This window comes from Larus michahellis, chromosome 3, assembly GCF_964199755.1.
Source record: "Larus michahellis chromosome 3, bLarMic1.1, whole genome shotgun sequence".
NCBI lineage: Eukaryota > Metazoa > Chordata > Aves > Charadriiformes > Laridae > Larus > Larus michahellis.
The window spans coordinates 18950035-18963488 of record NC_133898.1 but is presented as its reverse complement, the minus strand read 5'-3'; the positions used below and the strand labels follow the sequence as shown (position 1 = coordinate 18963488).

Here is a 13454-nt window from a genome sequence, read left to right as displayed (position 1 = left end):
TTGAAGCATGCAGCAACCTGTAGAAATGCTCTCCCTGAGCTCATGAGGCATGCTGCAGTAATTTCTAGAATCAGGAGAAAATCAATACTTTATGGGGAGTGAATGGGCATTCTTACTTAAAAAAAGGAGTGGTGGGTTACCTGAGATGGGCAGCACTCTGGTTACTGGGTTAGTGGTTTAAGATCTTGGGCTACTGTTACATCTGCAGATTGAGGGTTGGCTTTGTGAAACATTTAAGAGAGCAGAGGGAGGGAAGTGCGAGGTTTTTAGTCTGTATCCAGAATTGTAACTAAGATCCATCTGTCCTAATTATGCTGAAATGAGAGGCGACTTCTTCCCATGCCATATTCTGTCCCATTTAATTCAGTGACAAAGCTGTTACATGTTGGACTGGCTTTCAGTGTCAGATATGAAAGTGCATATAAACAGCAGGAGGACTGTTTGCAAGTCAGCACAGCAGTGACAAATGAGGAGATAGCGCAACACCTGGTTGTGGGTTTTACTGAAATCTTTGCTGATTCAAATCAGGTGCGGTCTCCCTGTGGCCTTCACTTGGGCCAGACTTCCCATTGCAATGTTTTGGGCAAAGGTCACTACCCAGCTCTGCTTCTTCTGAAACATGTCTTCTCCCATTCCTGTCTACCATCTACCCGAATAGAGCAAGTAAATATGTCTGCTAGCACTGACTGCAGCAGCTGCAGAACCTGGGTGGCTTTACATATAATCTTGTATACACCAATGTATTCATTACAACAGGACTGCTTTTGAAATCTAAGATAGTACCTCCCATGCTCAGTCATCTCCAGGTTCCTTATATCACACTCTCTGGCATAACGTGTCTCTGTGTTTTTTCATTCCCCCTAGTCTTGTGCTCTTAAAAGCCAGATTCTAAGAGTTTAGATGCACATTCACTAATCTTAAATTACCAGCACTGTTTGCTCTTTGCTCTTACCCTGATACTGCCTCTGCACTGGAAGTGAGCCCCCTCTAGTCTATCCAAGAGGCAGAAAACACAAAATTTCCTCTGGTTGCTTCAGTTCAAAGTCTGAAGGCATAACGTTTGCAGCAGGAGGATGTTTTTCTTTTGTTCCACCAGGCCATTGAGGTTTTAAGGAAACAGAGGGCCATTAAGAAGCATTTTGGAATACGGTGTAGTTCATTGGTCCCCTGTCCCTAGAACCCGGTGAGAGTCAAGAGCTGCCAGTTTCAGGTTGAGCTGTGCTGTGTGTTACATGTGTGATAGTCTAGAGGTACTTTTGCCGAGGCCTGGTAAAGCGGATACCTAAGGAATGAGGTAAAGAGAGAATGAGGTAAGGAGAGAGTAAATCAGAAATGTAAAGCTTAACCATAGCAGCACATACTGTGGTCTGTCCTAGGTTTTACCACTTGCAGTTTTCCATTTTAATTCTCTCATGTTTTGGGTTTATTGTCCCCTTGAAGGTCACCTGCTTCTGCTTTTGGGAACATGTTTGATGTTTCACTGGAGACATCCAAATGGCTTCTTATTCTTCCAAACGAAGACACTTACCTGCCTGCTTTACTAAACATATGTTTCGGTACAGGTGGCTTAGCCCACTGGGATGTTGCAATGTTAAATCACTGTGATAGCTGACAGAATGAGTCTCTCATGTTCCATTTTCTGTGAGATTTTGCTTTGGTTTTGGGTGGTTTTTTTGCAAGAATAAACATGAGTAACTTCAGGTACAAGACTGTCGATATCAGAGCTACTGATGCATTTTGCTTTAGTAACTTTTAGACCTTCCTTTCTTAGGTGCTTTTCCACTCTTTCCTGTTGCTCTTGGGTTTTATAGGGGTACATTGGAGGCAGAGAAGGAGAGAGGGGGATTCTTACATTTGCTATCTACTAATTTTAAGACTTAGTACTGCCACCCATTGCAGAAGGATTGGAGAAATAAGTAAAATAAGTATGTAAGTATCCATATAAAACAAGTAGCAGTAGCAAAATCTCTAGAGGACCCTTGCAGGGGAGTTTTGAGGAGAGGTGGTGTAAATTTTGCAGTAAGGAGGAAGAGATTATTCTCTCAGCAACACTTATATTGGGAAGCTTTCCTAAAGTAGCAGTTTTGCATTGCCTCTTGGAATAGCAAAGACTGTATTACAAAGGTTTCTCAGAAATACCAGCCACTTTACTTCTTAAGGTCCTGCCAAATTATGTGATCCATTTCATGCATTGAACTTTTTTATAAGAAAGAATTCAGCTCAATTTCAGGATTAGTTTGTGAAAAGGTAGTTCAGACCTTGTGCCTGGCTCAACTAATATGTTTCTTTGTATTTCTGGTGGGTGAACGCTTCCAGTAATAGTAATGGGAGAACTGCTGGCCTCTCTTGTCCAGACACATGCAGAACATCATTTCTACACCCGATCTGCTTAGAACAGTAGCTCTGAATTCCAAGAAGCAGATCAAGATAATGCTCTGAGCTAATTAGTGCCATTGCTGAAAGCGTCTGCATGTGTTGTATTGCTTTATGGAAGCTGGGGGGAAAAATTGGCTTTGAGAAAGCCAGAAGGAGGGCTGTCTGGCACAACATTATTTGTAGAAATTATGTTCTTTAGATGTATTTCAGGTCTCTTGTCTTTAATGGCAGTAGAATTAAATAATAGAGTTTATTAGATTGTATATATTAGCTGGTTAATAAGTATGAGTAATAAATCATTTAATGTTCACCAAAAATGCTTAGTCCACTTATTTACCATCTAAATCTTAGTTTTGATTACATATGAAATATTTCGTGGTATACTAGCAGATATGTTAGGGTGGGCTTTACAAGAGCATTATGGTCTTGCAACTGCACTGGGCGTAATAATAAATCTTTAATGAAAAGGACAGCGTTTTTCAGCATCATGTATTCAAATTAAAAAATTAGATCTTTGAGGCATAAATTAGCAAAGCCTTGTTCTAGAAAACTATTTGTACAGGGCTGGTACTTCCAGTTGATGAAAATGGCTGTAATAAGAGCGCATTGATTTACACCCGCAGATCTGGCCTAGAACATGCAGAGCTGAATGCTTGTTTTACAGGCCTCAGTCAGGTTTTTTGCCTTCTGAAGCTTAACTTGAATCTCTTGTGAGCAAATAATTATTCAAAATACGATTAGTTTATTTGTTATGTTGTAATCACTGAGATGATGTTGTATTTACAGGTTTCTATCTAATTAACAGCTACTTTTGCATATAAAATAAATTCAATTATCAAATGTCTGTAGAAACTGAAAGTGCTAAAATGCACCAGTCTTGAAGTTTCGAGCGTGCACTTTAACAGCCCAAAGAGCAGAGCAGAGCCCAAAGCTGGGCGGTCTGTGTTGCATTTTACTCTACTCTCTGATCTTTGCCTTTTTCAGCCTTAGAAAAAGTAAAGCTATGTTCATAGTTGTGATAGTTTTCAGGAGATGTAGATGAAAAGCTGTCAAATACTGAGATACACAGCTCTATGAGTCTTTAAAGAGAATTCTGTGAGTATTTGTTCTGGCTGAAACCTCAGGGGTCAGGTTCTTCTCTGGGGTCCAACAAGAGAGAGCGAATAAAGAGCAGAACAGCTACTTGATCTTTGGCTGTTCAGATCATGCTTTGTTTATGTCCTCATTGCAGATCACTGGTTATTCACAACATGTGGTGCCAGTGGACCCTACGGCCCCACGCAGAGCCAATGCAATGATGCCTACAGGAACTCCAACCTCAGTGTGATTGTAGGAGCTGAAGGGATTCTCCAAGGCATTCAGATCTGGAGAGTACCAGCAACCAACACATACAGGTAAGAGAACCATCTCTGATTGTCATGATATATCTTTGCATTTGAAACTTACCCAAGTTGCAGATACATGCTAGGCATATATGAGGTATTATATTCAGAAGTTTGGCTAGATCTGCTTGGATTTTTGGTCCTGATTTCTAGCCTTTCCAGTCTCAGATTTGTCTGTCTGGAAGATGTGATTTTTTTGGTGAAAGAGAGAAGAAAGAGAAGCAACCATCTGAGGCAGACAAATCTTTAGCCTGAATGGTTACAGATTGAGAGAGCTCTATAAGTATCTGAAAGTCGAGTGTCTTCACCTCCCCAGGCCAAGGGGCATACATATCCCATATGCCATCCATTGAATTCTGGGATCAAAATGAGCTTTTCCCACTCTTTACCTGATATAGGAGGCACAATATTATGTCAGCATTTCTTATGGGACAGCTTGCATCAAGTGCTGCTCAGCACCTTGCTTTTTTAATCTAGGCATGGTAAGTTGAGCCTGTAAGCCTGGCTCACCACTGTAGAATTGATTTTGGAAGCCAGCCGCCTAAATCTTTAGGCTCTGTGATACTGAGGATTCTACCACTTAAATCCCCCTGTGGAGTTATTTTCAAATGGAGATGATCAGATACGGTTCAATGCTACTTCATCAGATTTTTACCAATCATTTTTTCTTTTTGCTCTTGCCAGGGAAAGAAGTGCAATCGAAATTTAGTTCACTGTATCTGAATGGTAACATCAAGCCATTACATGCATCAGTTTGTAAGCAGAACTGTCTGTTTGAATCAAAGACTGTCTAGTGGTGGGGATTTTTTATGCAACATTCCCTATTGAAACCAATGGTGGCATCATGGATTTCAAAGCAGAACATGCCACTGCAGGCTTTGAACAAATTTCAGTTCAAACTCACTGGCACCTTCTTTTTTTTCTTTTTACTGAAAAAGAATATTAGTATTGAAGATAGATATTAGTCTCTATCAGAAGTCTACTGCAAAGCAGTTTTGAGAAACTGGCTAGGCTAGGCTAGGCGCGAGTTCTGCCTGAGTGCCTATTACCTCAAGGATTGATGGTAATGAAAAAAGCATTAATGATATTTTACTCAGCTATCAAAAATGAGTTGCCTGGGGTGAATAGAATTTTTCAGGACCAGCATTCAGTAAATATGGTTATAAAGTATAGCCCAAAAAGAAGAGGCAATAAACTTACAACATTGTCATTTCTTTAATATCATAGCCCAAGAAGAGCCAGAATACCAGTGCAACTGCAGGCTGATTTTTGCTACACAATACAAACCACAGGTCCTGCAGGGAGGACCTGTCTATTTAAGTCCTATAAATGACCTAACAGACTTTTAGGTTCTGTATAGATAATAGATGGCTAATGTCATTGGTAACCTATATATAAATGGATGACATTCTCTTCTGCACCTCTTAAGGCTATAGGAGAGAACTCACAGCCTGGGGAAAGGAGGAGGCAATTGTGGGCTTAAATTAACTTGACATCTTTGTGAATCTGGGCTGCTGAAGGGGCAGCAGAGTCCCCCAGTATAGCATAGCCCTAGGAAAATGTCAAGTTGCAGAATCAATTCTGGGGCTTCCCAGGGTATGGACCCACTGCCTGTATTTAGCTCTCCCCTGCAGGCCTGCTGCACTGAGTGTCCTGTAAATTAGCCTGATAGCCATCTCCAGTATACCTGACCCAGAGATAAATCCTCCAGCTGGCTGTTGGGCTCTTAAGAAAACTGTTGTTATGCCGTATCAGTGTGTTTTATACTACGTAATGTAGAGCAGTGAGTTACATTCGTGTTAATTGCATAAGAAGGATACAGATTGTGTGAACACAAGGCAGAATGTGCATTACTAAAATGCAAAGACAGAAAGCTCAACTTTCCACAAAACCCTACTACACCCAGAAAACCCCACCATCTGTGAAGGTCTGGGTAGGCTGCCATACACTGTAGGTATCTTCATTTGAAGACTGGAGTCCTGCATACTTCAATGCTGATATGGTCAAAATCATCTAGTTTGCTCCCAAGGGACCGCACATTGTATAACAATAATGTTAGGCAATATAAAGAATATTTTCCTTTGCAGGTTTTCTTCTACGCATTCAGAAGGTCTTGTCATTCCATATCTAGGCCTATGATCAAGTATGAGAGAAGTGAACTGTAAGAAATGGCACGTTACCTTCCATTATCCCAATTCTTTCCATTTTTAAAACAAGAGTCTTTGGTCCGTTTTGCTGGTGTCCATTTGTTGTCACTTCCACTGTCCTCTCTTTTCTCTGGTCCCTTCTTGTAAGGTAGCACAAGAACATGGCACGATGGAATGCAAAATGGTGTCCTCCTAAATTGGCCAGCCTAGGCACTGCATTTTCTCATATTCTCAAAACTAGCTCCAGTGTTTCCTATGACCTGTCTACCTAGAGGTGGATTTTTTTCTCCAGCCCTCATTTGCACAGCCACTGCACTCCGTTCATCCTGATCCTTCCTGAAGATGCAGTTTTCTTTTTCAGTTCCTACAAGTATCATAGTAAAAGAAAAGGAGGAAGACAGTGGAAGGTATTCTGTGTTCTGGTTATATCTACCCAGGGCAGTCTGAATATGGTTAAATGGATTCCTCCTGTAAAAGAATGCGGTGCCTAAGGAAAGGATTCCTGCTAAATCTTGAAGTCAAGTCATCTGTTTAAATAGTGACACCCATTTTGAATAGGGAATGACAGTCTCCTGATTCTACTGGTTTTTATTTGTCTGCAGCCGTTGAATGAGGCATGAGGCCAGAACGGGTTCTCCTGAACTTCCTGACATCATTGGTTGTATGCAAAATCTGTTCTTACACAGAAAAATATGGCCCCTAATTGCAGCCGATTAGCCCTGCCAGCTTGCTGTGCCTGGTAGTGCACCTCATTAGCCATTACAAAATTCTACAGCAAATCAACTCAGTCTTCAGATTCATGCAGCATCTGTTCAGGGTAGCCCAGTGCTGTGTCCATCACTTTTTCTGCTGGCTCCAGTGCAGCCTTACTGGGGAATGATTGCTTTGGTTATCAGCAGTGGCATGAACATAATCATGTCACATTGCGAGGATCTAATGTGCTTTATGAGGCACTTGATGCTCCGTAGTTGCTTCAACATCAGAACTGCTCCGTGCTGGCTGCCTCAGAGCAGTATCATGACATGAGTTCCTCATGCTAATTGTTAAGGCAAGTTGCTGGTTGAGAGTGAGCTGGCTGCCCAACCTGTTCAGGATGCTCACTCATGATGGGTGGTGCTGGCTTGTTCCGCTTGTAGCCTGTTTGCATGCAGGAGTGGGCTGGGCAAAGACCAGCCAGGTGCTGGAGGAAAGGAGGAGTTAAAGCAGAGCACCTATACTGTAACTGGTAGGAAGCCAAGAGGAAGTTTTGTGTTCTCAGCCCTGCGGTCACTGTTTACATGCTCCAGGTTGAATTTTACTCTCATGCAAATAGCTGCAAAGCTACTAATGTCAGTGGAGAATCACCTGCTTATTTCAGATCTAAATTGAGCTTGCTGTACCACCACCCACTTGCTCAGAAAGTTGAGTAACTATGTCTTTTGTTGCAGAGTGCTTTGAAATCCTTTGGTAAAAGCTGCTTCAAGTATGTGAATTGTTTATGTACTTAGAAAGGGAGAGGGGAGGAGCTGAGCAGTGCAGTGGTACAGACACATCTCTGGGTACATCGACAACATTAAGGACCTCTGAATCTTGACTGCTTGAAATAAAGGTCCCAGAGCCTTAATTGAGACTGCAGCAGCCTGTGTATGCAACCTGGCCTCTCCTGGCTGGAGACAGTGAGACATTTGTGGTGGCTGAGAGTTTAGCCAGGGGGCTTTTGCTTTCCTTGTTTACTGCAGTTGGTGTCATGTCCGTCTACTCTTCTATATTCCTCTGGACGTGGGAATAGGAGAGCTGTTTCCCATCTGGTCCATACTCTCAGGACCAGTTGTGCTGTCTGCTTTCTCAAATCTCCGCCGTCGGTCTCGTACTTAATATTCTCTTTAGCCATATGTGCTGTACTTACCAGTTCTCCTGCTTCTGTTCTTTTTCTTCCTTGCTGCAAACCTCTCAAGGGTACGCCTTCTGGGAAACAAGATGTGTTTCATATATTAAAGTTTGAAACTACAGGGACTTGCTCGCTCTGTCCTCAGCGAGCGTTTGCCCAAGAATCAGTGTGAAAGAAGCTGTTCTGTAGCTACCCAAGTTCATAGGTCTGTGTAGAGCAGATAATCTCGGTCTTCAAGCTTTGGGTTTAGATTTATTTAGAGTGTCAGGTCTTCAGGGCACAGCCCTGTGACACTGTGTACAGTTCAGGTGTGCAAAACACTCAGTGCCCAGAAGTGGTTTGTACTAGCTTCCACCTGGCTGGGACAACTGAGGTGCCAGGCTCTTGTTTTCTTTTTCCTGCAGCATCTCAGGCTATGGAGCTGCTGGTGGGAAGGGAGGAAAGAACACCATGGTGCGGTCCCACGGCGTGTCTGTGCTTGGAATTTTTGACCTCCAGAAGGATGATACTTTGTATATCTTGGTGGGACAGCAAGGAGAAGATGCTTGTCCTAGTGTAAGTGATTGCCATTTCTGTTTTGCCTTATAATTCCTTCTACAAATCCATGGAGTTTTGTCTGTTTGCAGAGAAAACCGTTGTCCTTGAGAGGGTTTGGGTTATATGGTTCAAAGGATAGCTACAGTTTTACTCAGAGGGCACGAGTGTGAAAAGATGAAGTACCATGTTGACTGTTCTCACTTCCTCTTCAACATTCAGGCCCCATTGATACAAATACACTACAGGTTGCTGGTTGGTCTGCATACCTCAGAGCATCTGTGTGGGTTTTTGGAGAGAAAAGACAACCCTGCTTTCCTTTCCTCTGGAGATCAGTCTTTAAGGTTGGCTTCACAGAGCTTTGTCTTTGTTCCGCTGTTGAGGCCAGCCCTGCCATTATTATAGTACTCTGCAACTCTGGAGACACCCACCTCACAGGGCCTGTTTGGTTATTCTCTGTATGGGAATGGGAGAGACAAATTAATCACTGCTGGGTCAGTCCTGATTTTTGTGTTACTAACGAACCATTGCTGCAAATGCCTTGACAGAAAGGTGCAACTTCCTCCATTTGAAGGCACAATAATCTATTAATTGTTTAGCATTCTTTGGAAGATGAGGGAATAGGCAATTCTTATGGAGGAAACTACGTATTACCTCATGAAATTTCACCTAGAGCTTTGAGCTGGACATTTAAATGCTGTGCGTTTCTCAGCTGTTAATGGCTGGCATCCAAGAGAGTGAAATCTTAGCAGTCTGTTACAGCAAAGAAAGGTTGAAGGATGTAGACCAGAAAGAGGGGTTCTCAAGGCTGGGTTCTGAAGTAAATAATGTTAGAACTGGAATTATACGTATCTACAAACAAACCATTAATATGAAACCTCTTTGAAAGGAGAAATGTCCTAACTCAAAGTTCCATCTAACGTCTATAACTAAGACATTCCATCTGAGTGTAATATATGGACTCATTAAATTGCAGGCCACTGTAATCTTAGTGAGAATTTATTGAGTGCTAATGTAATTCTTTCATTGAGGCAAAGAGATTGCGTTGACTGGTAGAAGGGACTTATACTAGATTGGATTGTAATCAATTATGTCTGTGCCATGAAGGATTTTTTTTTTTTAATTCAATTGTAATCTAGTGGTTCCTTTGGGTCATTGACTTTGTCATTTTATTAATCATCCCCACCCAGCTCCAAATCAATTAAGGAGAGGGAAGACATGGGAAAGGAGGATTGTTTAGTTCCATAGGCAATTCTGCACACACAAAATGGATGCCATTCATTCTCTGGCACAGCCTAGGACACATTTTGTGGTCAACAGAATAATTTGTAACTTGAGGATGCTTTTATCAGGTTCCTCTTCCAAAAGAAAACATAGACATGAAAGCAGAAGGAAGAAGGTCAATTGTACTATAACAACTGTTTGTGCCTTTTTCCCTTAAAGTGTTGTTGACTTAGTGAGTTCAGTGTGCACAGCTAGATAGCGTTACTGAGGTGAAAAGTCTAAAGTAAAATGAGGTAGAAGCAAAGCTTGCAACATACAAGTATTCACACTGGAGTCCTGTTTGTCATGCACTTTAGTGCTCCAATTTAAAATCAAAGTGACAGTTACCTTTCTTAGGTTATAGTCCAGAAGAAGAACTTATAAATGATGGTATAATGTGTTTGAGATCAGTTAGTGAATCCAGTGATTTTCGTAACACAGAAGGCTCATTACATTTGGTGATAATTGGTGGAGGGGAAAAAATGCTGAGTATGAAATATGGAGGCTTTTTAGTGAGGTAGTTTCTTTAACATCAGGTCAACATTGCAATCAAACGGTGGATTGCAGCTGTTTTGGTAGGCTTTGATCTAGCTAGCACTGGTAATTACAGTAAAATTGCTGCTATAGCATGAGCATCAGATCAGCATCAAAACTTGCCTGGAAGTCTAAATAAATATTAGGTGGCCAGTCTACGCTGAGCTCATTGCTGCTGTTTGTGCTATGACTACCTAGGTTAAAGGTAGCTCTGGTACATCTATGTGAGCCAGCAATACACCTTAGTTCTGGATCGATGCACGTTGGCTGCCTGGCCCCAACCAATGGGGCACTAGAAGAGGAGTAAAGAAACTTGGGCTCTCTCTATGTCACTGCCATTTGGCTGTTCTGTGACATGGGGCAAGTCACATCATCGTTGAGTTACTCCCTTTCCCTACTTGTGAAATACAGATAGTTAATGCTTGGAAGTATTTGCAGTAAATTCTGCTACATCTTGTATGTTAAAAGTTAATGGAGCTGTTTTACATGGTAATAGATATCAGCACTGAGCTTGCTTCAACATAATTCAATTAAAATGGCAAAAAATTCTTCTGACAAAGGTTGAAGCAAAAAGCGAGATTCTTCTAGAAGAGCATTCACTTGCTTCTGCTGCTTATGTAGTTTTGCTGGAAGACAATTTATTGGTTTGGGAGGGTGAAGGGTCCATGAGGCCTATGTGTGTTCAACAACATGGAGATTTCTTACCAAATTCAGACCTGGTCTTCTGTTTGCAGACTAATGATGTTATACAGAAAGTCTGCATTGGAGAGAACAATGTGATTGAAGAAGAGATACGTGTGAACAGAAGTGTCAATGAATGGGCAGGAGGAGGTGGAGGTGGGGGAGGTGCAACTTACATATTTAAGGTATGGAAACATAGTCCCTGGGCACCTTCGGTGTGAACACATCCTGCCACTCACTTCTAGTATTGCAGCGTGAAATATGTGAGAACCCCATATACTACATCTCTGGGGAAGTGTCCACAAAGTGAGCTCTGGGTGTCCTTCATTTCCAGTTGATAGCTGTAGTGAGCTGAGTTGGCCCTTCACACGTCTTAGAACTGCTACACAGTACGGCCACACTTGCTTCAGTGGCTTGGAGTTTCCTTTACAAATATAATAGTTTGAATTGGATTTTTTTTCAATGCAAGCTGAGATGCTGAAGCATAATTCTACAGCAAAAGGCAAATTCCACAGGACTTTACTCAAATGTATTTTTGTAGAACATTAGACTTCAGCTACATGTTCGGCTTATAGAATGCAATGACAAGGAAAGTTGAGGATAGCCTATATGTTTTCTGTCAGCATCCCTATAGCTAGGGACCACTGATCTTTTCTGTCATGTACTAGCTGAGACAGCACTCATTCCAAACATCGGCTTCAAAAGTTAACAATAAGTTTAGATCACCCAGCTTCTACATAATTCTACATAACTCTGTGTTCAGACAGTTTCCAGTGTAGCAGTCCTTTACCAGTGGAAACACTACATAAAGCAGTGCTCCTTATCTGTTTCATTTGATGAAAGTCATCACACAGTAACATGACAAGCTTTCTAAGAGCCATCAGCACTTCAGGTACAATTCATGGAGCTGCTGATGCCACTGTTCCCTGTTGCAGAAGTTGGTATGACTAGTGTTATTCATTAATCTTTTGGATGTGGGTGCATAAATAATGCAATGGCAATTTGTAGTGCTGAGCAGTCCTAAGTGCCTAGTAACTGGCATGTGGTTGAGCTTCCATTTGTGTGTCTGACTCAGTTTGAAATACTGCCTTTATTTCTGAATTTGTTAAGATGGAGAATGGAGAACCGGTCCCCTTGATAATTGCAGCAGGAGGTGGTGGCAGGGCCTACAGGGCCAAAACAGACACATTTCATCCAGAAAGGCTGGAGAATGATTCCTCTATTCCAGGACTGAATGGAAATTCAGGAGCTGCAGGTAAGGAAATTTATTCTTTCTAAGAAAACCTTTGTGAATATGTGGTACTCCCAGATTCCTCCTCGCAAGGAGGTGAGACAAAACTCATGAAAACACAGTTCAGGGGGAAGATGGAAGTATAACAGATGCAAAAGGATGTACTCATAGTGCAGGATACTTGGCCTAAATAAGAGTATCAGAGATGGTATAGCCATAGCATTCTCCCAAAATCATGTAGTACCTCTCATAACAAAAGTTGTTTGATTTTTGATGTGGGAGTTTGCAGTGCCAATGTGGCCGTCCTGCTCCCTGCACTGTGTTGCGCTGTGTAGACATACTCACAGTTTCCCTGGCTTATGCAGAAAGAGCATAATTGCACCCTGGCTAGAAGTCTCTGTGAAGAGACCTTGGACTGAACAACCAGCAGAGCTGAAAGTGAGTCACTGGTGAGTATGTTGTATTTAGAGTGGGGGCTGGTACATGTTTTCACATCCCGTTCACTAAATTCCTTTTATGCTGCTTCAGAACTGACATAGGGTTTTTCAAAAGTATTTTTTGCAAAGAGAAGGGGAAGGCTCTGTAAGCCAGAAACAAGCGGATGGGGAGTAGGCAGGGATATCTTTTTACATTTTCCATAGAAAATACTTGTCCTTTTATGGTAAGTGAAAAGAGCTGCAGATAATTAACATGGTCGAAAGCCTTACAGAAAGGTCACTGTGGCACTGCGTATCAAGCACATCCTCTCTTCTAACCAAGGCATAATATTCTTACTTTCAGCTGAGGTTCTTTGAAGGAGTGCTTGTTCTGCAGTTCCCTGCAGTGTTTTTTACACAGAAATAACCCCTACCTGTGCCTTTTCTCTTCTCTTAACTGCAGGTGGTGGAGGTGGCTGGAATGATAACACTTCCTTCCTGTGGTCAGGAAAATCCTTGCTGGAAGGTGCTACTGGAGGAAGATCCTGCCCCCAGGCCATGAAGAAGTGGGGGTGGGAGACAAGAGGGGGTTTCGGAGGGGGTGGAGGGGGGTGCTCCTCAGGTGGAGGAGGCGGAGGATATATAGGTAAAGTGGCTTCGTGTTCAAGGTGTCCCTTCCCCTCCTTTAATGCTAATGATCAGCAAAACGCTGATAGATAATTCTCCTGTAGCTAGCATATTTGACTGTTATGTACTAGTATGTCTGTGTGTTGCCTTTTTAGCACTAGATGAACGTATGGCATTTAGTCTCTGAGCAAATAGCCAGATGTCAGTCCTTCAGCTGTAATCCTGGCTTTGCGCTCTGCAAAATGTGCCATCAAGTTCCTGCTGTGATTCTTGAGCCTTCCATTTTGGGGTTACAGTGCTGAAGAAGGAGGAGCCACAGGCTATGTGCTCCCATTGCCAGCACCTGTGTTTTGAGGACGTTGGTCCTGGAGACTGGCAGCCAGGCTTTATGCCAGG

At 42.2% G+C, this 13454-nt stretch overlaps 1 protein-coding gene across 3 annotated transcripts in view; it reads left to right on the top strand.

Annotated features, from left to right (window-relative positions):
- The window catches only part of ALK (ALK receptor tyrosine kinase), a 328498-nt gene that overhangs the window by 287585 nt on the left and 27459 nt on the right, over nucleotides 1–13454 (top strand). For all 3 annotated transcript variants that reach the window (XM_074578928.1, XM_074578927.1, XM_074578929.1), the window contains 5 exons: nucleotides 3608–3770; nucleotides 8177–8327; nucleotides 10838–10969; nucleotides 11895–12039; nucleotides 12895–13077. In XM_074578928.1, coding sequence (XP_074435029.1) covers nucleotides 3608–3770; nucleotides 8177–8327; nucleotides 10838–10969; nucleotides 11895–12039; nucleotides 12895–13077 — 774 coding nt within the window. The remainder of the gene's footprint in view (nucleotides 1–3607; nucleotides 3771–8176; nucleotides 8328–10837; nucleotides 10970–11894; nucleotides 12040–12894; nucleotides 13078–13454) is intronic.